This window comes from Plutella xylostella, chromosome 16 (assembly GCF_932276165.1).
Source record: "Plutella xylostella chromosome 16, ilPluXylo3.1, whole genome shotgun sequence".
Taxonomy (NCBI): domain Eukaryota; kingdom Metazoa; phylum Arthropoda; class Insecta; order Lepidoptera; family Plutellidae; genus Plutella; species Plutella xylostella.
Window position 1 is genome coordinate 5,743,272 of NC_063996.1, and position 18,929 is coordinate 5,762,200.

At 37.5% G+C, this 18,929-nt stretch overlaps 3 protein-coding genes across 5 annotated transcripts; 2 read left to right on the top strand and 1 right to left on the bottom strand.

The window, feature by feature from the left end:
• The first annotated feature begins 1,284 nt into the window (after window positions 1–1,284).
• On the top strand, window positions 1,285–5,760 carry LOC105394812 (DNA replication ATP-dependent helicase/nuclease DNA2). The gene is made up of 9 exons (XM_048626566.1): window positions 1,285–1,370; window positions 2,012–2,127; window positions 2,464–2,584; window positions 2,992–3,180; window positions 3,311–3,417; window positions 3,493–3,628; window positions 3,849–3,983; window positions 4,311–4,477; window positions 5,681–5,760. The coding sequence occupies exons 1-9, from the start codon at window positions 1,300–1,302 to the stop codon at window positions 5,758–5,760; spliced, it is 1,122 nt and encodes a 373-aa protein (XP_048482523.1). The 5' UTR covers window positions 1,285–1,299.
• A 2,189-nt stretch (window positions 5,761–7,949) lies between these two features.
• LOC119692048 lies at window positions 7,950–13,330 on the bottom strand. Of its 3 annotated transcripts, none has more exons than XR_007267164.1 (2): window positions 13,011–13,330; window positions 7,950–8,912 (listed from the first exon to the last, which is right to left on the bottom strand). XR_007267164.1 is itself a non-coding variant. In XM_048626279.1 (2 exons), exons 1-2 carry the CDS (start codon window positions 10,053–10,055, stop codon window positions 8,628–8,630), a joined length of 1,005 nt encoding a protein of 334 aa, XP_048482236.1. In that variant the 5' UTR covers window positions 10,056–12,810; the 3' UTR covers window positions 7,950–8,627. The 3 variants fall into 3 exon arrangements, 1 of the variants encoding a protein (XP_048482236.1); XR_007267163.1 differs by lacking the exon at window positions 13,011–13,330 and adding an exon at window positions 9,336–12,818; XM_048626279.1 differs by lacking the exon at window positions 13,011–13,330 and adding an exon at window positions 9,336–12,810.
• A 3,633-nt stretch (window positions 13,331–16,963) lies between these two features.
• Window positions 16,964–18,173, top strand: LOC125489728 (DNA replication ATP-dependent helicase/nuclease DNA2-like). The gene is made up of 3 exons (XM_048626567.1): window positions 16,964–17,037; window positions 17,428–17,563; window positions 18,024–18,173. Exons 1-3 carry the CDS (start codon window positions 16,964–16,966, stop codon window positions 18,171–18,173), a joined length of 360 nt encoding a protein of 119 aa, XP_048482524.1.
• Window positions 18,174–18,929: the final 756 nt, after the last annotated feature.

Sequence of the window (18,929 nt, forward strand, 5' to 3'; positions counted from 1 at the left end):
GTCTGTAGTTATTTTTAAATGTCATTATATTTGTTTTGTCAAGATTAATTAAGAGATTATTTGCAGTTAACCATTTAATCACGTCCGTTAGTGTGTTGTTGATGTCAGTTTCTAAGTTAATGATATTTTTGTTCTTAAATAGTATAGTGCTATCGTCTGCAAACAATACCATTATATTTTTAGTTTCTCTAGGTAGATCGTTTATGTAGATTAGAAACAGAAGGGGCCCAAGGACACTACCCTGAGGTACACCGTATTCAACCATTCTTGTGTCGGAAACGTAATTCTGTAGTGTTTTTTGGACTGGACATAGTTTTGAAACTATCGTTATTTGCTTTCTTCCACTCAAATAAGATTTTATTAGGTTTAACACATTACCTCTTACCCCATAGGTTTGCAACTTCATGATTAACACAGAATGATCCACGTAATCGAAAGCTTTCGTCATGTCCATAAACAAGGCTACAGTAGGTATTCTTTTGTCTATTAATGTGACTACTTCATATAAAAAGTCGTATATTGCCGAATTTATGCTTTTATTTTTCCTGAATCCTTTTTGTTCTGCAGCGAAAATGTTGTTTTTCTCAAAGTAAGAGTAAAGGCAGTTATAAATTACTTTTTCAAAAATCTTTGCAATGATTGGTATAAGGGGTATTAGTCTGTAGTAAGTCATGTTCTCTTTATCAAGTTTTTTAAACATTGGTTTAATAATAGCTGTCTTCAATTTTGCTGGAAAGATACCTTGCTCTATACATAGGTTCATGATATGGCTTAAGATAGGTGATATAGTTTCAGCAACGTATTTAATAACCTTTGTACAGATATCATCGTTACCGGTACTAGATTTGTTCTTAAGGTTTTTTATAATTTTATTTATATCCTTTGATGTGGTAGGGCTCATAAATATTGAGTTGACATTAGAACAAATGTTTGCTATTGAGGGTTTGTCCCCAGTGATTGGCTTAATTTGGTCGATATAAAAGTCATTGAAAGCTTGTGCAATTTTTTGAGGATCCGTAATAGTATTATGACCAACTTTGATTTTCCTTATATCTTCAGCGGGGAAATTCAGTTTATTTTTATTGATAATGTTCCATGTTGCTTTACATTTGTTATCGGAGGTTTTTATGTAGTAGTCGTTTTGAATTTTTCAAGACAACCTTAGGGTGGAAGGAGATTTATGATCAAAGAGGGGTCAAGTGTACTAAAGAATTCTAAAGGAATAATTAAAATAAAAAGCGTTAGCGTTAGATAGTCACCCTGCCACAGTCCCTCTGAGGGCAGATCGTGCTGTACAACATGATGCTGAGCGCGCAGCGCGCCGGCGACCCCGTGCAGCAGGGGCAGAGGGGGCTGCTGCTGTATCTCAAGTGAGTTAGCGTGGGACGCCCTGCCACAGTCCCTCTGAGGACAGATCGTTCTAGGGCACGAGAGCGGACGCCCTATAGCTCGAAGGTATTGGTTGAATGATGAAGGCTGTGAGTTAGATAGCGTGGCCAGAGTATAGACAGCTTAATCTATATTATTTGTATCTGTGTTTCTTTTTCTCGTACTATTATACCCGCGAGCTTCTCATCGAATTAAAAGCGTTTACCGTGGGAATTCCAGGATAAAAAAAAAACTAGACTAAACTCGTCGAAATATAATAGGCCAGCCCATTTGGACAGGTCGAAAATGTATGGGATGACAGCTGGTGTCAAATCTAAATCATAAAAAATCTAAACAATAAGAAACTTTTGGTGCTTCAAAAGTTCTTTTTTCTTTCAGCCGTTAAAAAATAAGCCAGATTATGTGTCTTTTTATGTATTTCATCAAGTAAATCAAGAGTAAATAGCAAATTTGTGTAGCTGTCCAAACGGGCCTATTATATTTCGACGACTATAGAGCATTCAGGGGTAATGTAGAATAATAATAGAAAAAAACGACCCGTAGGTAGATGCGAAGCTTCTTCAATACAAATTAACTCCTACTTATAATACCTACGCATATAACACTATGCCCTATTGTCCAGAGACGCGGTGGACCTGTGCGAGGTGAGCTGCGGTCATCCAGAAAAACGCGACCTGGTGATGCTGCGCAACCAGCTCGTGCAGTGCCTCGGCGGCGCGCCGGCAGCCATAGACACAGGTATACCCTATAACTTAGCCTCTAAGAAAACGGCGGAATCTTTTCAATGGTAGAGGTTGACGAAGAAAGACAATATTTATACCTCACCATATTTATGATGATGGAAAAAATAAAAATAAACATAAACGTACATTGGGTACAATCCGATGACTGATAAATTTTCCCCTTGAAAGCAGAAACAGTATAAACATGTATTTAATTAATCACCAAAATGTATCTAATTTGGAAATTAAATTCATAACCAACTTTTTCCATATTTTAAAAATTACTCTTATTTTTCTAATTTTAGTATATTCTATTCTTCCATCCTAGTTCCATTAATAAATTTCATTACAGAGAAGCTCTGCGACATAGAGGAGGCGGCGGGCCTGCTGTCACAAAAGCTGCCAGAACCAGTACATCACGAGAACGCGTGCGCCAAGTGCGCCTACCTCACTCTGTGCTCGCTGCATCTGTGGTGAGAATTCATTGTTTATAGTCTATGGTCAGAAATTATAATAATATGCAACTAAATATGCAAATAATATGCAAATAAAAGGTGGTTCATATCCGGCTCGAAGGACCAAAAAAAATAGGGGTGATAGGGGTTATAGACCCTAAAATAAGTGATATAGAAAACCGCCCGGATTGAATGCTGGCAAATGACTGGTTTTATTAATAACTAAAATGTTGCGCGTGTAATTAAAGTAAATTATGACGGTGCGACCTACTTAAGAAATATACGTTGCTCGTACACAGACAGGAGTATGTTTGACTTCTTCCTGCTCTGTTGGACAGAAAATCTGATAAGAGTGTCCCTATGTGCACCAATATAGCATAGATTATCAAATAAAATAATAATATGTTTATCCAAATCCGCCCCAGGCACACAGAAGGCCCAACAGTATCCGAGACGCATCCTCTATCGAAACTCCGTCCGCAAGCCACCGGCCACCTGACAGATGATCACATTAAATACTTCTTGCACTGGCACGCTTTGCTCAAGGTGGAAGAAAAAGTACAGATGACGTCATCACCACTGCACGCCTTGTGGACTGATGATGCGGAGAAGAGGTCGGTAGAATTCGAAATTTGAATTATTTTCTTATTTTTTCAAATTATCTCTATATGATGAGGGCCACATAAGATTGTTTCACAGTACTGTAGGTAAATCTTGGTCAAGCCATTAAGCTCTTTGTTATAGATCCAAGCGAGGAGCTTGCGCCGCTAATCTGAAGCTACAGTCGGTGGTGCCATCCGGCGACAGGCATGTGCACGTCTTCGAGAGACCGGACGAAGACCTTAAAATAGGTAAAAAAATGCCGATTATAAAGATTGAATGAGAAAAAACATCGAATAAAAAGTAATTGATAATATTATTTACAGACGCAGGTAATGCTTCTCAGAAAAAGGGACCGCAAGAGGGTGAATTTTGTATAGTGAGCTTGAAGAACCGACCTTGGGTAGCCGCTGGAGTCATTTCACTTATCAAGGGAAAATACATACACATTTTATTAGAAAGGTAACTTATTTGTACTCATATACTTGTGCTTTTCATCCTTTAAATATTACTTCTTCATGAGTTTCATGACGAAGGCCCCAAGGAAGAATATTTTTTAAATAATCTCATAAGAAAACAGATTCCCTATCTGAATTTAGGTTCGAAACTGACTGCGCCATTACCTACATACAAAATTTACAAATGCATTGCATACTAACTTCGTCATTACAATATCCAACAGAAACCTGGGTCGTCGTCAGACCAAAGACACGTTGTTCTACATCGACACATACGAGTCCTACGCGACTACGGTTCAGAACCTCACCAACCTGGGCGTGCTGATGGAGGATACTGATCGCGCTGATAGATTGAGGAAGTAAGTTACAATATTTATAGCTACGATTGCTGTAAACGGGTTTGATAGCCATCGGTGCGTATCTTAGAACGCAGTAAAATGCGCTATCTGCAGTATTTGAGGCTTAACAGCACCTTATATTGCCCTTTATAAAATTCCTGTATTTAATATTGTTAGCCGTCATTATAGTATCCTGAAACTAAAACTCAAATCGTTGAGCAGAGGCTACGGTACGCGTAAGAAATTACGATAACGGCACGTATACATTTATAAGTTTGACAAGGTTTCAACGCGCTATCAATTCGCTGGCATTATAAACTATGGTTGAATTGCTTTTCCCCTTTCCAGGTTAATAATAGACAAGTCACCAGCGACCTTCGAAGGCAAGCTGCCCAGGGAAGTGGGTCGTTTAGGACTGAAACTCATGCGGCGGCTGAACGTGGAGCAGCAGCGCGCCGTGCTGCGGGCTGTGTCCGCGCGCACGCACGCACTGCTGCGGGGGCTGCCCGGAACTGGTGAGTATACAGTTCAATGGACAACATTTCATTTTCTTTACCCTATATTTTTATTAACTATTCGGAAAGTTTATAAAAAAATAGAGGACCCGTATTTTTTTATTTTGTATATACATTAATTTTTGCATGTTATTTTTAACTTTAAAGTTAATTATTTTAAAACCGGAAGTGACATCACATATTAGGCTCAATTTTTATTTTTGTCTATTGCCTTAGTCTCGAAAAAAAACATAAATGACACTGACAAGTGACATTTAAACTTTGTTTACATGCCAACCAACAAATGGGTCATTAACAAATGACATTGATATTTCTAATCGATACAAAGTACTTATCATGTAAAAAATAAGCAGAAGCATTTTTCAGAAGCATTTTTTCAGCTATGTAGGCGGTGGCATGCTCTGGGACATATTATACAGGTGATTGGAAAGTCGATGTATTCCTTTAAATGAGTTGTATATGAAGGCGTTTCCAGTCGATTGAACCCCATAATGCATTATCCGAAAGTCAACCACTCTGAGTTATTTAAGTTTTAAGTTTTTTTTAAGAATGTTGCCAAAATTTATCTTTATAAGCAAAATATTTCAAAAACCAACGATTTTTTTAATACTTTTTTGATTGTTTTGTATTGGAGACACCTTAGTCAACTAATCATAATCATTAATAGCGCAATATTTAACTTAATTTAGACACAGTGCTTCAAAATAGATGAAACATTAAGAAAATGTTACGAAAGAAGAAAACAAAAAAGCTAATTTAAAAAAGAATTTTATCTGACAATTTTTCAGGCACTACAGCTTAAAAACATAATCAATTTATAAGCTTAAAAATGACATATTCCAATCTAAAATCGATTAATGTATGACCAAGATATAGCCAAAACAACCGCATAGGCGGGCAAATCTCAGTATGGAAACGAACTTCATTTTGTTTAAATTTTAAGGTAAAATGTCTTATAACTGGACTTTTTAGAGCACCGAACCGCTTGCTAATTATTGTTCGATAGCGCGGTTCCTCAAAGGCACAGATCGACTACAAGGTTGCTTCACCGAAATAATGCTTGTCCGATAACACGGTTATCCGAAAGTACTTTTCGATGACGATAAGTTCAACGATAGAATGCTTTTTTCGACTGCCCAGTTTGTCAAATTGTTTAACCACCAAATTAAATCTCCTATAACACTATTCGGTGAAACTTTTCAGCTAAAATATTTGGCACGGTGTTTGAACACGTTGTATTTAAAACAATCATTGTCAAACAGTGCTATTGTCACGTGCAGTAGCATTGGCCAGTAGGCCAATCATGTTTTCGGCGAATTAACCGTCGTCGAACAGTAGTTTTATGGACCGTGTTGTGAAGAATTATTTTGTTTTACCAATCATAATTGAAAATTCCAATCGGCTAACCGTGTTATCGGACAAGCATTTTTTCAGTGAAACAACCTTGTCCTAGATCTGTGCATTTGAGGAACCGCACTATTGGAACACAATAATTAGTAAACGGTTCGGATAAGTCCAGTTACAATACTTTTTACCTTAAAATTAGAACAAAATCTTGGTTGTTTCCCTACTGAGATTTGCCCGCCTATGCGGTTGTTTTGGCTATATGTTGGTCACACCTTAATCGATTTTAGATTAGACTATGTCATTTTAAAGCTTATAAATTGATTATGTTTTTAAGCTGTAGTGCCTGAAAAAACCGACTTCAAAAAACCACTAAAATGTAAGAAATAATTTAAGGTTTACACAAATTCTACTCGTATGTGACAGTACAAATATACCTAAGCAGGAACTGTTCTTTTTTGATGTTGGTGCGGTGAGAAAGTAATCTAAAGAAATATGGCACCAACTTCAAAAAAGAACAGTTCCTGCTTAGGTATATTTGTACTGTCACATACGAGTAGAATTTGTGTAAACCTTAAATTATTTCTTACATTTTAGTGGTTTTTTGAAGTCGGTTTTTAATTTTTTTTAATTATTATTTTATTTTATAGTTTTTAGTTTATTTGCAATAATTTTCAATCAAAAGTAAGGTGCAAATGATACCAAAAAGTCCTACTAATCAATACGAATCATTCAAGCCTAAACACGAAGTAGTTGCTATATACCGTTGAGGAGTTCCCCTGACTGCCTTCCGTTTCCATCATCAGATCAGCTCAAGGTCACCATCATATTTTTTTGTTATAAGAACTATATTTACGTTCTAAATTTCATTAGAATCGGTTACTAGGTGCCCAAAATGGAAATTCATACCCTGTTTTTACCCCTTTACCCACCCTTGGGGGTGAACTAAAATTCTGAAAAAAAAAATGGGACCACCTGGGAGCTCACTTACAACCAAATTGTAGATAGAATTTTGTCAGGACAATACAGTGCAAACACTACATTAGTATTGTTAATTGGAAACAGCTTAGATGTGACAGAAAATGACTTAATAAGATGCTATGACGCCCTTTCTACCATGGAAATCAAGAAAACGATAATCTGTGCCTTTCCCTATTCCGCTTCACGGTCTCATAAGCAGAACACTCAGATACATGAGTTAAATATGTTGATATTTAACATGACATTTGGTCATAGGGAACAGATGATGTATTTCGATACAAATAAATTTATTCACAATTTTATTTTGACCAAGAGTACATTATTTGTACCTAAGTTTTATAAGCGACAGATAGCTAAATTGTTAGCTTACAATATTTATGACCCTGTTATAAGTAGTATAACAGAAGTAGGACCAACTGATACGATAGTTAGTAGTAATACTAATGTAAATTTAAACTGCCATGCACGACAAGAGATGAGCAACTGAGAGTTGTACACCAGAATATTCAGGGGCTTTCTCGCAAACTTCTAATGCTAGAATTATTTTTAGAACAATACGACATAGACATAATTTGTATTACTGAGCATCACCTTAAAAATGATGACATGAATTTTAATGTAAAAAATTACAATGTTATTAGCTCATTTAATAGGAAATCGTTAGACAAAGGAGGATCATTAATATTTGTAAAGAAAAATTTAAAATGTAAGGATAGGAAAGATATTGTAAAATTATCGGTCGAAAGAATAGCTGAACTAGCTTGTGTTGAGATGGACAAGTATATAATTTTAAGCGTGTACAGGCCCCCCTCTTCTGACTATAAAGTATTTGAGAAAGTGATGGAGGATAGTCTTACCATCTTATCTAAGAGCTCAAAACAAGTGGTCGTGGTGGGAGATTTTAATATTGATTTATTAGTTGAGACTTCTATGAAATGTTGTATAATTAATTTGTTCAAGTCATATAATTTAAGTAATGTCTTCCTGGAACCTACCAGAATTACTCCCACCTCAGCCACTTGTATTGACAATATTTACTGTAATTGTGATTTTACTAATCATTCTGTAATCAATTGTTTACCATCCGACCACAGTGGGCAAATTATTACTGAAGGGGATGACTCGTGGATGTGAAGGAAACCGCGTGTTGGTAATACTGGATACTAGTTTATTGTTGCTTGTACAGCGAGGTCCCGTGGAAAGAGGCCGAGACTCCGCCTGTAGCGGCTTATATGCTACCACCACCTCCGACACTGCGCCATCTAGCAGGATGTATAGGAACTTAATAGTGTAGTAATGCTTAATAATCGATCTATGCAAGTAGCCTGCGAGATAACGCTGTGTTTACATAGGAAACTAAGTAGTTAAACCTTCTAATTTATAGATGGCGCTAATATATTGTTAACACAGTTAACATGCTGCGCCCCAAGATTCTAATTAGAAACTAGTTAAGTATTTGGTTTCGAATGGCGCTTATGCCCAAATAATAATTTATTTATCTGTTATTACCTACCTATCTAAGGAAATGAAACTCATGTTATTAGCACGTTTAATTCAATAGTTAGATGGTACTAATATAACAGATTTATATTAAGTAGTTACTTATTTGTATTTTTAATATTTAAATTTCGAATCTAAATCCTAACGACTATGAACTATTTACAATATTGAAGCCTAACCTTTATTTAATGTGTAAGCTAAAATATTCCACAACCTATCATATTATCGGTAACTAATAGACCAAAATTGTTAAAACTGAACTATACGGGTATTAAATGAGATTTAACTAGTTATAAGTTATTTGATTGTTACAATAAAAGGCATTTTAACATGTAATCGGTAATGGACAGATATTGTTGAATGCTCTCTTGATTATTCCACGCGCCGTGCGCATCTCTGCGACCCGCGTGATGCCGTCGCGACCCGGGCAGCAGCCGACGATGCGTCCCAGCCTCCACTGGCAGGGCGGCAGTCGGTCATCTTTGATCAGCACAATGGTACCCACGTCGAGTCCGGCACCCTTGCAGCTTCTCCATTTCGTGCGTTCTTGAAGCAGTCCTATGTAGTCTCTTGACCATCTTCTCCAGAAGTCGCATTGGATCTGCTGCAGCTGTTGGTAGTGAGATAAGCGGTTTGTAGGTACATTTTCATATTCGTAGTCGGGCAATGAGATAAGTGTCCTACCAATCAGGAAATGAGCTGGCGTTAAAACTGATATCTCGTCTGTATCCGAATTTGGTAAAGGGCAGAGCGGACGAGAGTTCAAGATACCTTCCACCTGGGTAAGTATAGTACTAAATTCTTCGTAGGTTAATAGGGCTTGGCCTAGAACTCGTTTAAGATGAAATTTACAGCTTTTAACGGCCGCCTCGTACAAACCCCCCATGTGTGGAGTGTAGACAGGTATAAATTTCCAATTTATTCCCTCATTTGCACAAGAAGCTATTATTTCGCTCGAACATTCGTCGATAAATTTATAAATTGCACATAATTCGTTATTGGCCCCATGAAAGGTAGTGGAATTATCACTCACTATTGTTTTTGGTATACCTCGCCTGGACGTAAACCTTCGCAGCGCAGACAGGAAGAGCTGAGTTTCTAGACCTGAAACTAACTCTAAGTGAATTGCCTTTGTCGAAAAACAAATAAAAATTGCTATGTAACATTTGTATGACCTGCAACCACGCCCCCTTTTGTCCCTCACCGCAAAGGGTCCTGCATAATCAATGCCAGTTGTGAGGAAGGGCGGTGCTGGAGTTACTCTTGACCTTGGTAAATTACCCATTAGCGGTGAGTAGATCTTCGGACTGTTCCTGAAGCACGTTATACATTCTCGTACAACCTTATTAGCGACGATCTTACCGTGTGTCGGCCAATATCTCTCGCGGACAGATGAAAGTAATAACTGTGGCCCTGCATGCATTAATCTTATGTGTTCTCCACGCATTATAAGAATTGTTAGTGTGTGTGAGTGATGTAGAAGTATTGGGTGTTTTTTATCGTAATTGTATGAGGACTGTTCCAGGCGTCCCCCTACTCGAATAATCCCATTTTCCATAAATGGTTTCAAACACAATATGTTTGATGTTTGTGGTAGTTGTTTACTATTTTTTAGTAACTTGTACTCCATTTGGAACGATTCTGTTTGTGCAAATCTAATTAATTCGAGCAACGCATGTCGCATTTCATCTACTGATAAGACCCCGACTATTCTATTGTTCGGATGTCTAGAGTTGTGAATGAATCTTCGCATGTAAACAAATACTCGATTGAGTTTATTTAAGTTAGAATATTTTTTTTTTTAAGTTTGTAATTAACTCGCTTGACTTGTTTGTACTTATATTACAATGTGTCTCTTGTTCAGTTTCGGGTAACGTTATTTCCGTTTTGGGTAGTTGAAATGTAGGCCACTTCTCGATGGGCTCGGAAAGCCAGGAGGGCCCCTGCCACCATAATGAACTACTACCTAACCTTTCAGCAGCTAGACCCCTAGATAACAAATCCGCTGAGTTGTTACCAGAAGAGACCCAACGCCAATCATCGATGTTTGTAATTTTTTGTATGTCATTTACTTTATTTTTTACGAATGTGTTTAATTTTTGTAGTGGTGATTTTATCCATGCTAATACTACATTTGAATCTGACCAGAAGTATTGTTTCGTCCATTTAAATTTAAGCGCATTGTTTACGTCGTCAGACAATGCGGCTAACAGCCAGGCAGCTCGCAGCTCTAATCGTGGAATAGTTTCCTCACGCGCAACTCTCGATTTCGCGCGCAATAATCGAACCATAATCCTGCCCTGTTTATCTATAGATCGTATGTATATAACGGCCCCATAAGCGGTCAAGGACGAGTCTGAGAATCCGTGCATTTCTATGGTTATGTAATCATTGATAACGACTCGCCTTGGAATAGATAGTGTGTCTAACGTAAACAAACTGTTATAGAATGTTTCCCATTCATTAATTAATTGAATCGGTAGTTTTTCATCCCAATTAAACTTTAATTTGAAAAGTTTATGTATGAAACATTTCGCAATGATAATTACTGGTCCTAACATACCTAACGGGTCGTATATCGACGAGGCTATAGATAAAACGTAACGTTTTGTTATTGATTTTGACATTGGTTCCCGCTTTAATCTGTAACTTAATCGATCCTCATTATTATCCCATACAATACCCAATACTTTGTGTGTGTTATTATTATCTTGACCTATCGGGGTGGTTATGTATGTGTCATGTGTGGTACTGTGACTTACCTCGTTTAAGATGGTTTTCGAATTGGATTTCCATTTTCTTAATTTGAAATTAGCTGTGCTCAGGATACGGTCGACCTGTACTGAGGTCTCTGCTAGCCTGCGCTCGTCGTCGTCGCCGTGAACGTAGTCGTCCATCAAAAAATCATGCTGTATCGCGGCGGATGCTAACGGGTACTCACCTTTGTTTTCGTTCGCTAGTTGCGTCAGGCACCGCGTCGCTATATAGGGTGCACATTTCAGACCAAAACTGAGACTCGTTAATTTGTAGGTGAGTAGTGGGTCAGTTTGTGTTTCACGCCATAGAATGCATTGTAGGTGACGTTGGTCTTCTCGAACATATATATTTTTGTACATTTGAGCTACATCTGCGATAACGATGTATTTGTGTTTTCGAAATCTTAACAAAATGTTCGTTATTTTGTCCTGACTGATTGTACCTTTGAATTGAATATCGTTTAATGACATCCCTGAACTAGTTTTATGGGAGGCATCAAATACGACCCTAAGTGGTGTCGTAACCTTTTCGCTATTAATTACCGCGTGTTGCGGTAGGTAATTACATGGTTGAGTGAAATCATCATTTTTTATCATAAGGCCCTTTTCTTGCAAATCCCTCATACAATCGACATATCTTTCTTTAAATTCGGGGTTTTTCTGAAATTTCGACTCTAATGTAATAAATCTTTTATAGACCGCGGGACGAGACTGACCGAGGGAAGAGATAGGCAACCTTAACGGTAAATCTACCACAAAATTACCCTCAGACGTGCGTGTGTGCTTATTGAATATTTTCTCACACTGTATAGTCTCATCATTGGGTAAGGTTCTTGAATCGAACTCATTTGTATCAAATAGCGATTTCATTTGTGTATTCGACACGAAATTACACCTTACTGACTGTGGCGGCGGGCTGGCGCCGGGAATCGAACCCGTGACCACCCAGCCGAGTCGAGTTTTTTGCAGGGTCGGTTGTCCATCTCCCAGGCGGTGTCGTCCTATGCAGAGAAGCTCGAAAAATAACTCTGCACCTATTATCATATCGACTTCACCTGGTTCGTGATAGAAGTCATCGGCTAAGTTGAATCGTGGTGGGATTTTTAAAGACGTGGCATTGATCTGTGACGGTAACTTACAGATGGTAGGTACAATTAGACAAGACAACTCACCAGTAAATTGGTTATCTTTCGACTCGAATGTAATTTTACATCTTTTTTCGATTATCGTGCTATTTTCGTTAAAGCCTAACACCTCCATGTTTATGTGTTGTGTAGGTAGGTTAAGTTTGTCGTATGCTTGTTTCGTTATGAAGTTTGATTGTGAGCCTGAGTCTAATAGTGCTCGGAATGTGTGTAATTGGTTATTTTTATCGAAAACATTGATTTGTGCAGTCGACAACATCACTGTTTTGTTCGGTAATAGATTGTCATCGGTTTGACATAACGTAGTGTTGACTACTTGATTGGTATGCAAATTTATCGACTTTGATTCGTTTGTACCTACGCATCCAGTTGGTTTGGACTCGTAGGTATACAGGGTAGTTGGTTGTGTTTGTGCGCTCGGTTGCGAGTATGTATTTGGCTGAAGTTGTGTGTTTGAATGTGTGTTTGTGTGTGTGTTTGAATGAGTAATGTTGGATGATTGGACATGTAAAAGCGTATGATGCTTACCTTTACATATTTTGCAAGTGGTAGCTCTGCAGGTCGGCAGTGTATGTCTCGTACTCAGGCAATTGTAACATAGTCCTAATTTTCTCACGACTCGAATGCGTGAGACCTCGTTTAGGGCTAGAAATCTTGGGCATTGGTTAATATAATGCCCCTCCTTACAACCTTTTGTCGCCGATGCCTCGGGCCGTCGCCTATCGCGCAACGAAACCCCAGCCCTCTAACGACCGAACTTCACGGGATTGCACTCCTTTCGACTCAGATTCGAGAACTAGGGGTCACCACATGAAGGGGATGACTCGTGGATGTGAAGGAAACCGCGTGTTGGTAATACTGGATACTAGTTTATTGTTGCTTGTACAGCGAGGTCCCGTGGAAAGAGGCCGAGACTCCGCCTGTAGCGGCTTATATGCTACCACCACCTCCGACACTGCGCCATCTAGCAGGATGTATAGGAACTTAATAGTGTAGTAATGCTTAATAATCGATCTATGCAAGTAGCCTGCGAGATAACGCTGTGTTTACATAGGAAACTAAGTAGTTAAACCTTCTAATTTATAGATGGCGCTAATATATTGTTAACACAGTTAACAATTACGTTTCCTTGTACTTTTGAACGTAAGTCAGCCACTTTCAAGTTCAGACCAGTAACATCATACAGAATTGATAAGTTTAAATCTCGATTGAACAGTAAACTTGGCTACTGTAGAAGCTCTGAAAGAAATCCCAATGATGCCTTTAAGGAAATATTTCAAGGTTTGTCTCAAGAATTTGAAAACGTGTTCACTAAGAAAGAAGTAGATGTTAATTGTAAACTAAGTCTTAATGACTGGGCAACATCGGGAATTTATAAGAGCAGACGTACATTATATGATCTCTATGAACAGCGTACATTTACTCATGACGATAACTTTAGAGATTATGTAAAGAAATATACAAAGATATTCAAAGCCGTTTGCCACCAAGCTAAATCAGATTATATAAATAGAAAGATTAAAAACTCTAATAACAAGATTAAAACCGTATGGAATATCATTAATACTGAAACTGGGAAGAATAAACCACGTGATTTAAATTTTGAACTTAAAATTAATGATAAAATTGTTTCATCTAGTGAAGAAGTGGCTTCCGTCTTTGAAGATTTTTTTCCGTAGTATACCGATAGCTACAACTGAGAACCTTGATTCATCTTGCGCTGAAGCTGAACGTTTGCTAAGAGGGAATGCACCGCCTTGCGATCTCGACTTTCAATTTCATGGTATAAATACACAGACCATAATTACCACTTATAAAGAATTAAATTTAAAAATGACAGAAGATTTATGGGGCATGTCCGTTAAAGTTATTAGTCATGTTATTGATATCCTAGCACCCCACTTGGCTAATCTTTTTAACAGATGCATTGAGGTCGGTGTATTCCCCGATTTGATGAAACTTAGTAAACTAATACCGCTTTTTAAATCTGGTGAGAAAAATGATCCCAATAATTTTAGGCCTGTATCAGTTTTGCCAGTACTGAGTAAAATATTTGAAAAAATTATGCTGCATCAAATGCTTTCGCACTTTAGTATTCACGGCCTTCTCCATAACCAACAGTTCGGTTTCACCAAAGGTCGATCTACAACTGACGCTGGTGTCGCGTTGGTCAAACACATATTTAGTGCTTGGGAGGAACGTCTTGATGCTGTGGGTGTATTTTGCGATCTATCGAAAGCATTTGATTGTGTGGATCATGCCACTCTACTTATGAAACTTAAATATTATGGGCTAACTGGCAAAGCTCTTACATTATTGGAATCATACTTGAGCAACAGAACTCAACTAGTTGACATAAATGGAGTGCGTTCGGCTGGCTGTCCTGTCAGTATGGGTGTTCCCCAAGGCTCGATTTTAGGACCATTCTTGTTTCTTGTATATGTTAACGATTTACCGTTTTTGGTAGATAAATTATGTGAGATAGTACTGTTTGCTGATGATACTTCACTTATATTTAAGTTGAAGCGACAAGAAGTCAATTTTGACAATGCAAACAGTACTCTTTCCATAGTTGCTAATTGGTTCACTGTAAATAATTTAGCTCTTAACTCCAAGAAAACAAAATGTATTAAATTCACTTTGCCTAATGTAAGACAAGTAGAGACATATTTGACATTGAATAACGATAAGCTAGAGTTAGTAAATGAAACGGTATTCCTGGGTATTACAATTGACTCAAAGTTGCAATGGGGACCCCATATTGAGAGGATAAGCGGTAGATTGAGTTCTGCAGCTTATGCGGTTAGAACCATTAGACAGTTAACTGATGTAGATACAGCCAGGCTTGTGTATTTTAGTTATTTTCATAGTGTTATGTCTTACGGAATTCTGTTGTGGGGACGAGCGGCTGACATTAATCAAATCTTTGTTCTGCAAAAACGAGCAATTCGAGCCATATATGTATTAGGGTCTAGAATTTCATTAAGAGATACGTTTAAGAAAATAGGTATACTAACTGTTCCATGCCAATATATCTATGAAAATATTATGTATGTTCGTAAAAACTTAAATTCATTTAGTAAAGTAGGAGCCACTCACGGTATTGAGACCAGAAACAAAAATAAGTTGCTTTTCCCCACACTCAGACTTTCGAAAACAAACACATCATTCATGGGGAACTGTATACGTTTTTATAATAAATTATCAAATGAAGCAATAAACCTTACTGAGCAAAAATTTAAGAATTATGTTAAAGCTACATTATGTAGTAAAGCTTACTATAGTATAAATGATTATTTAAACGACAAAAACGCGTGGTCTTGTCCACCTCAGCTAAGGCTATTGAAAAAATGAAATGGATATAGGTACTTAAGTAAAATTGTAGGTACTAGATATAAGTAAAAATTGTAATAGATTATAAGGAAAAAGTTGAAAAGATGCTCGAGGAGTTTCTTTCGCCATTTCTTTCCTTCTCAATGACGGGGCCTTTGTGAAATGGTGGTAGATGACTATCGACAAATAATTGTAAAATTTTACGTCGATTAAACCATTTGAATTTGAATTTTGAATTCAATGCAATACAACAAAAAAAGAATTTTCAAAATCGGTCCATAAACGGCGGAGTAATCGGTGAACATACAACAACAATATATAAAAAAAAAAGATCCCGACGTATTGAGAACCTCCTCCTTTTTTTGAAGTCGGTTAAAAATTGTCAGATAAAATTCTTTTTTAATTTAGCTTTTTTGTTTTCACCTTTCGTAACATTTTCTTAATGTTTCATCTATTTTGAAGCACTGTGTCTAAACTAAGTTAAATATTGCGCTATTAATGATTATGATTAGTTGACTAAGGTGTCTCCAATACAAAACAATAAAAAAAGTATTAAAAAAATCGTTGGTTTTTGAAATATTTTGCTTTTAAACATACATTTTGGCAAAATTCCTAAAAAAACTTAAAACTTAAATAACTCAGAAATGGTTGACTTTCGGATAATGCATTATGGGGTTCAATCGACTGGAAATGCCTTCGACTACAACCCATTTAAAGGAATACATCGACTTACCAATCACCCTGTATAGAGGTCATCTATTAATACGTACTAACCATTTTATATGATAAATAAAAAAAATTGTCAGAAAGTGTCAGAACAGAATTTATGAAAATGACCCAAATAAACAACAACGTCACGATAAAACGTCAACGTCAATCAAAAATGAAACTGACAGTTACTTTGTTTTTAAATCTATAGGCTTTGATCATCAAAATGCATCGCACCTGATGCATGACGTCATCAGCCCTTTTTTACTATTTTATGATTTTCTCAAAAATGATACAACCAAAAAATACAAAAACATTTTTTTTGTGGCCTTTAGAGCTAAATCTCGAAATGGTTTTCGATTTATAGCAGCTTTAGTTTTTTGGAATGTTGTCCATTCACGGAAGTTGACCACTGTCCGTAAGGTATTCGTTCATGTGTATATGCAATGCCGCCATTTTGGTCTAGTCTCGTGAATTTTCTACCAAAGCATTATTTATAAAGCAGCATTTATTATATTCCATTCCACAGGGAAAGACATCTGACAGAACCCTTATTACATTCGAATAAGGGTAGTTTTTGTTTGTATCAGATGTCTTTCCCGTGGAATGGGATATAGTGGTTATTCCGTAGAAAACAGAAGAATGAAAAGTTAAAGATTGGAGACATTGGTTTATTTGTTGTTACAGGTAAAACTCAAACGATAAGCGTGCTGATACAGATGCTGGTGGCGCTCAAACAGCGAGTGCTGGTCACGGCGCACACGCACTCTGCCGTCGACACCGTTTTAACCAGGTTAGAGCATTAATAGTCTTATTTCGTTCCCCCACAAGATTTAGATCACCTGGAAAATTTGTCCCATTTTTCTGTCGTTACATACATACATAATAATGCTCACGACTGTAATCCCCATAGGGGTAGTCAGAGATAACTCGTAAGGCACCCACTTTTCGCTGTACATTTGTGCTCACGTAATTAATCAATAATGGTCGCATCATTAATCAAACTCTTTTTCACATCAAGCTCTATCTATTCTCCAAATACTAATAGCGACTATAATTATTATATCTGCCATTTTTGTACCTATGTGTTGTGTGTAAGCCAAGTGTAAGCTTTGTTATTATTTTTTCTGTTTGCGTACAAATAAAGAATATTCAATCTATCTATCTATAATCGAATCAACAGATTGCCGTCAACTCTGAAGATACTGCGTCTTGGTTCATCTGCTCGCGTGGCCGCCTCGCTGCTGCCTCGCTGCGAACAGACGCTAGCGGCTAATTGTGACACTCCGGAGAAACTAGCCGAGCTCTATGACTCTATGGTAAGCTCCCATTATAGTTATTGTTCTTACGACTCAGTAAAAGTGACTAGAGAGGAATGAATCGCCAGCAGACACTAATTTTTCCTTCTATGTATATATATTTTACTATCACGAGTAAATTATGGGTAACAATAGTAAAAAGACAGGGATTATCAACGTACCCGTTATGGCATCATAGAGCGCTAGCAGTAATGTTGATTTGGAATGGGGCAGTATAATTAATTAGAGTGCAAGAATCAAGATGTTCTGTCCGTCTCCGTAAGAGCACTTTGTAGTTTTGTACTGAAATTCATGAACTGAAAATACCTATTTATGTAGTACCTGCAAAATCCATTGAATAAGGTGATCAGAGACCTTATCCGACACTTCATCTCTGCTTTATCAATTCAAAAGTCATCATACGTGCTTTGAAAAAGTGTACTTTATGAACCAGTTGTTACAGATAAATTTCCCTCGACAGGAGGTGGTGGGCGTGACGTGCCTGGGCGCGGCGCACGCGCTGCTGGCGCGGACCGCGTTCGACGTCTGCGTCGTGGACGAGGCTACACAAGTAAATATTATATGTCGTTTTTATGCCCAGCCAGTTTTCCAAGCTAGCATAGCCAGCTAGTGTTAGTAAGCTAGCAAGCTAGTAGATTTGCCAACATAAAGTCTCAGATAATCAGTAACTGATTATCTGAGGTACTACATTAGCTGTAAAGCTAGATACATTGTACTCTAGCTTTACGCCTTGTGTAAGGGATACACTTTCATGTTGACAGTTACTTACAATAAAGTCATAGCAAAAGTGCACATTTCACAGATACCAAGTACTTTTAAAGGCGAAGTAAAGGCAGTTTACAGCGCCAATAATTTTTACTTAAACAGCTTTGACTAAATTTTAATTGTTTTTCAGGTGCCGCAATGCACGGTGCTCAGACCTCTGCTGTCAGCGAAGAGATTCGTGCTGGTGGGGGACCCGGAGCAACTGCCGCCCGTGGTGCGGAGCCGCGCCGCCAGGTCATTATGAACCTTATTGTCGAAGTATAAGGGTTAGGGTGACATGAAGCGATGGTACCACATAATATTATAGTCATTCCGTCCATTGTGTCGTGGCGCTGCCTGTTCAAGTTTTCATACAAAATGCCGCGATTAATCCTTGTCTTTTAATTAATTAAAGGGGAGGGATCACCCTCTAAAATATGTAGGAGGGTATATCTGCAAATTCATATAAACCATATTTTTATGAGTATGTCATCGGATTTGATATAGAATGTTTAATTTTATGATTTAATATTAAATTTCAATTACAATGTAAATTGTTACTGAATAGATACAATACAATACTATACAGAATTCTAAAAAGAAAAAAACTTTGTTCGCTGGA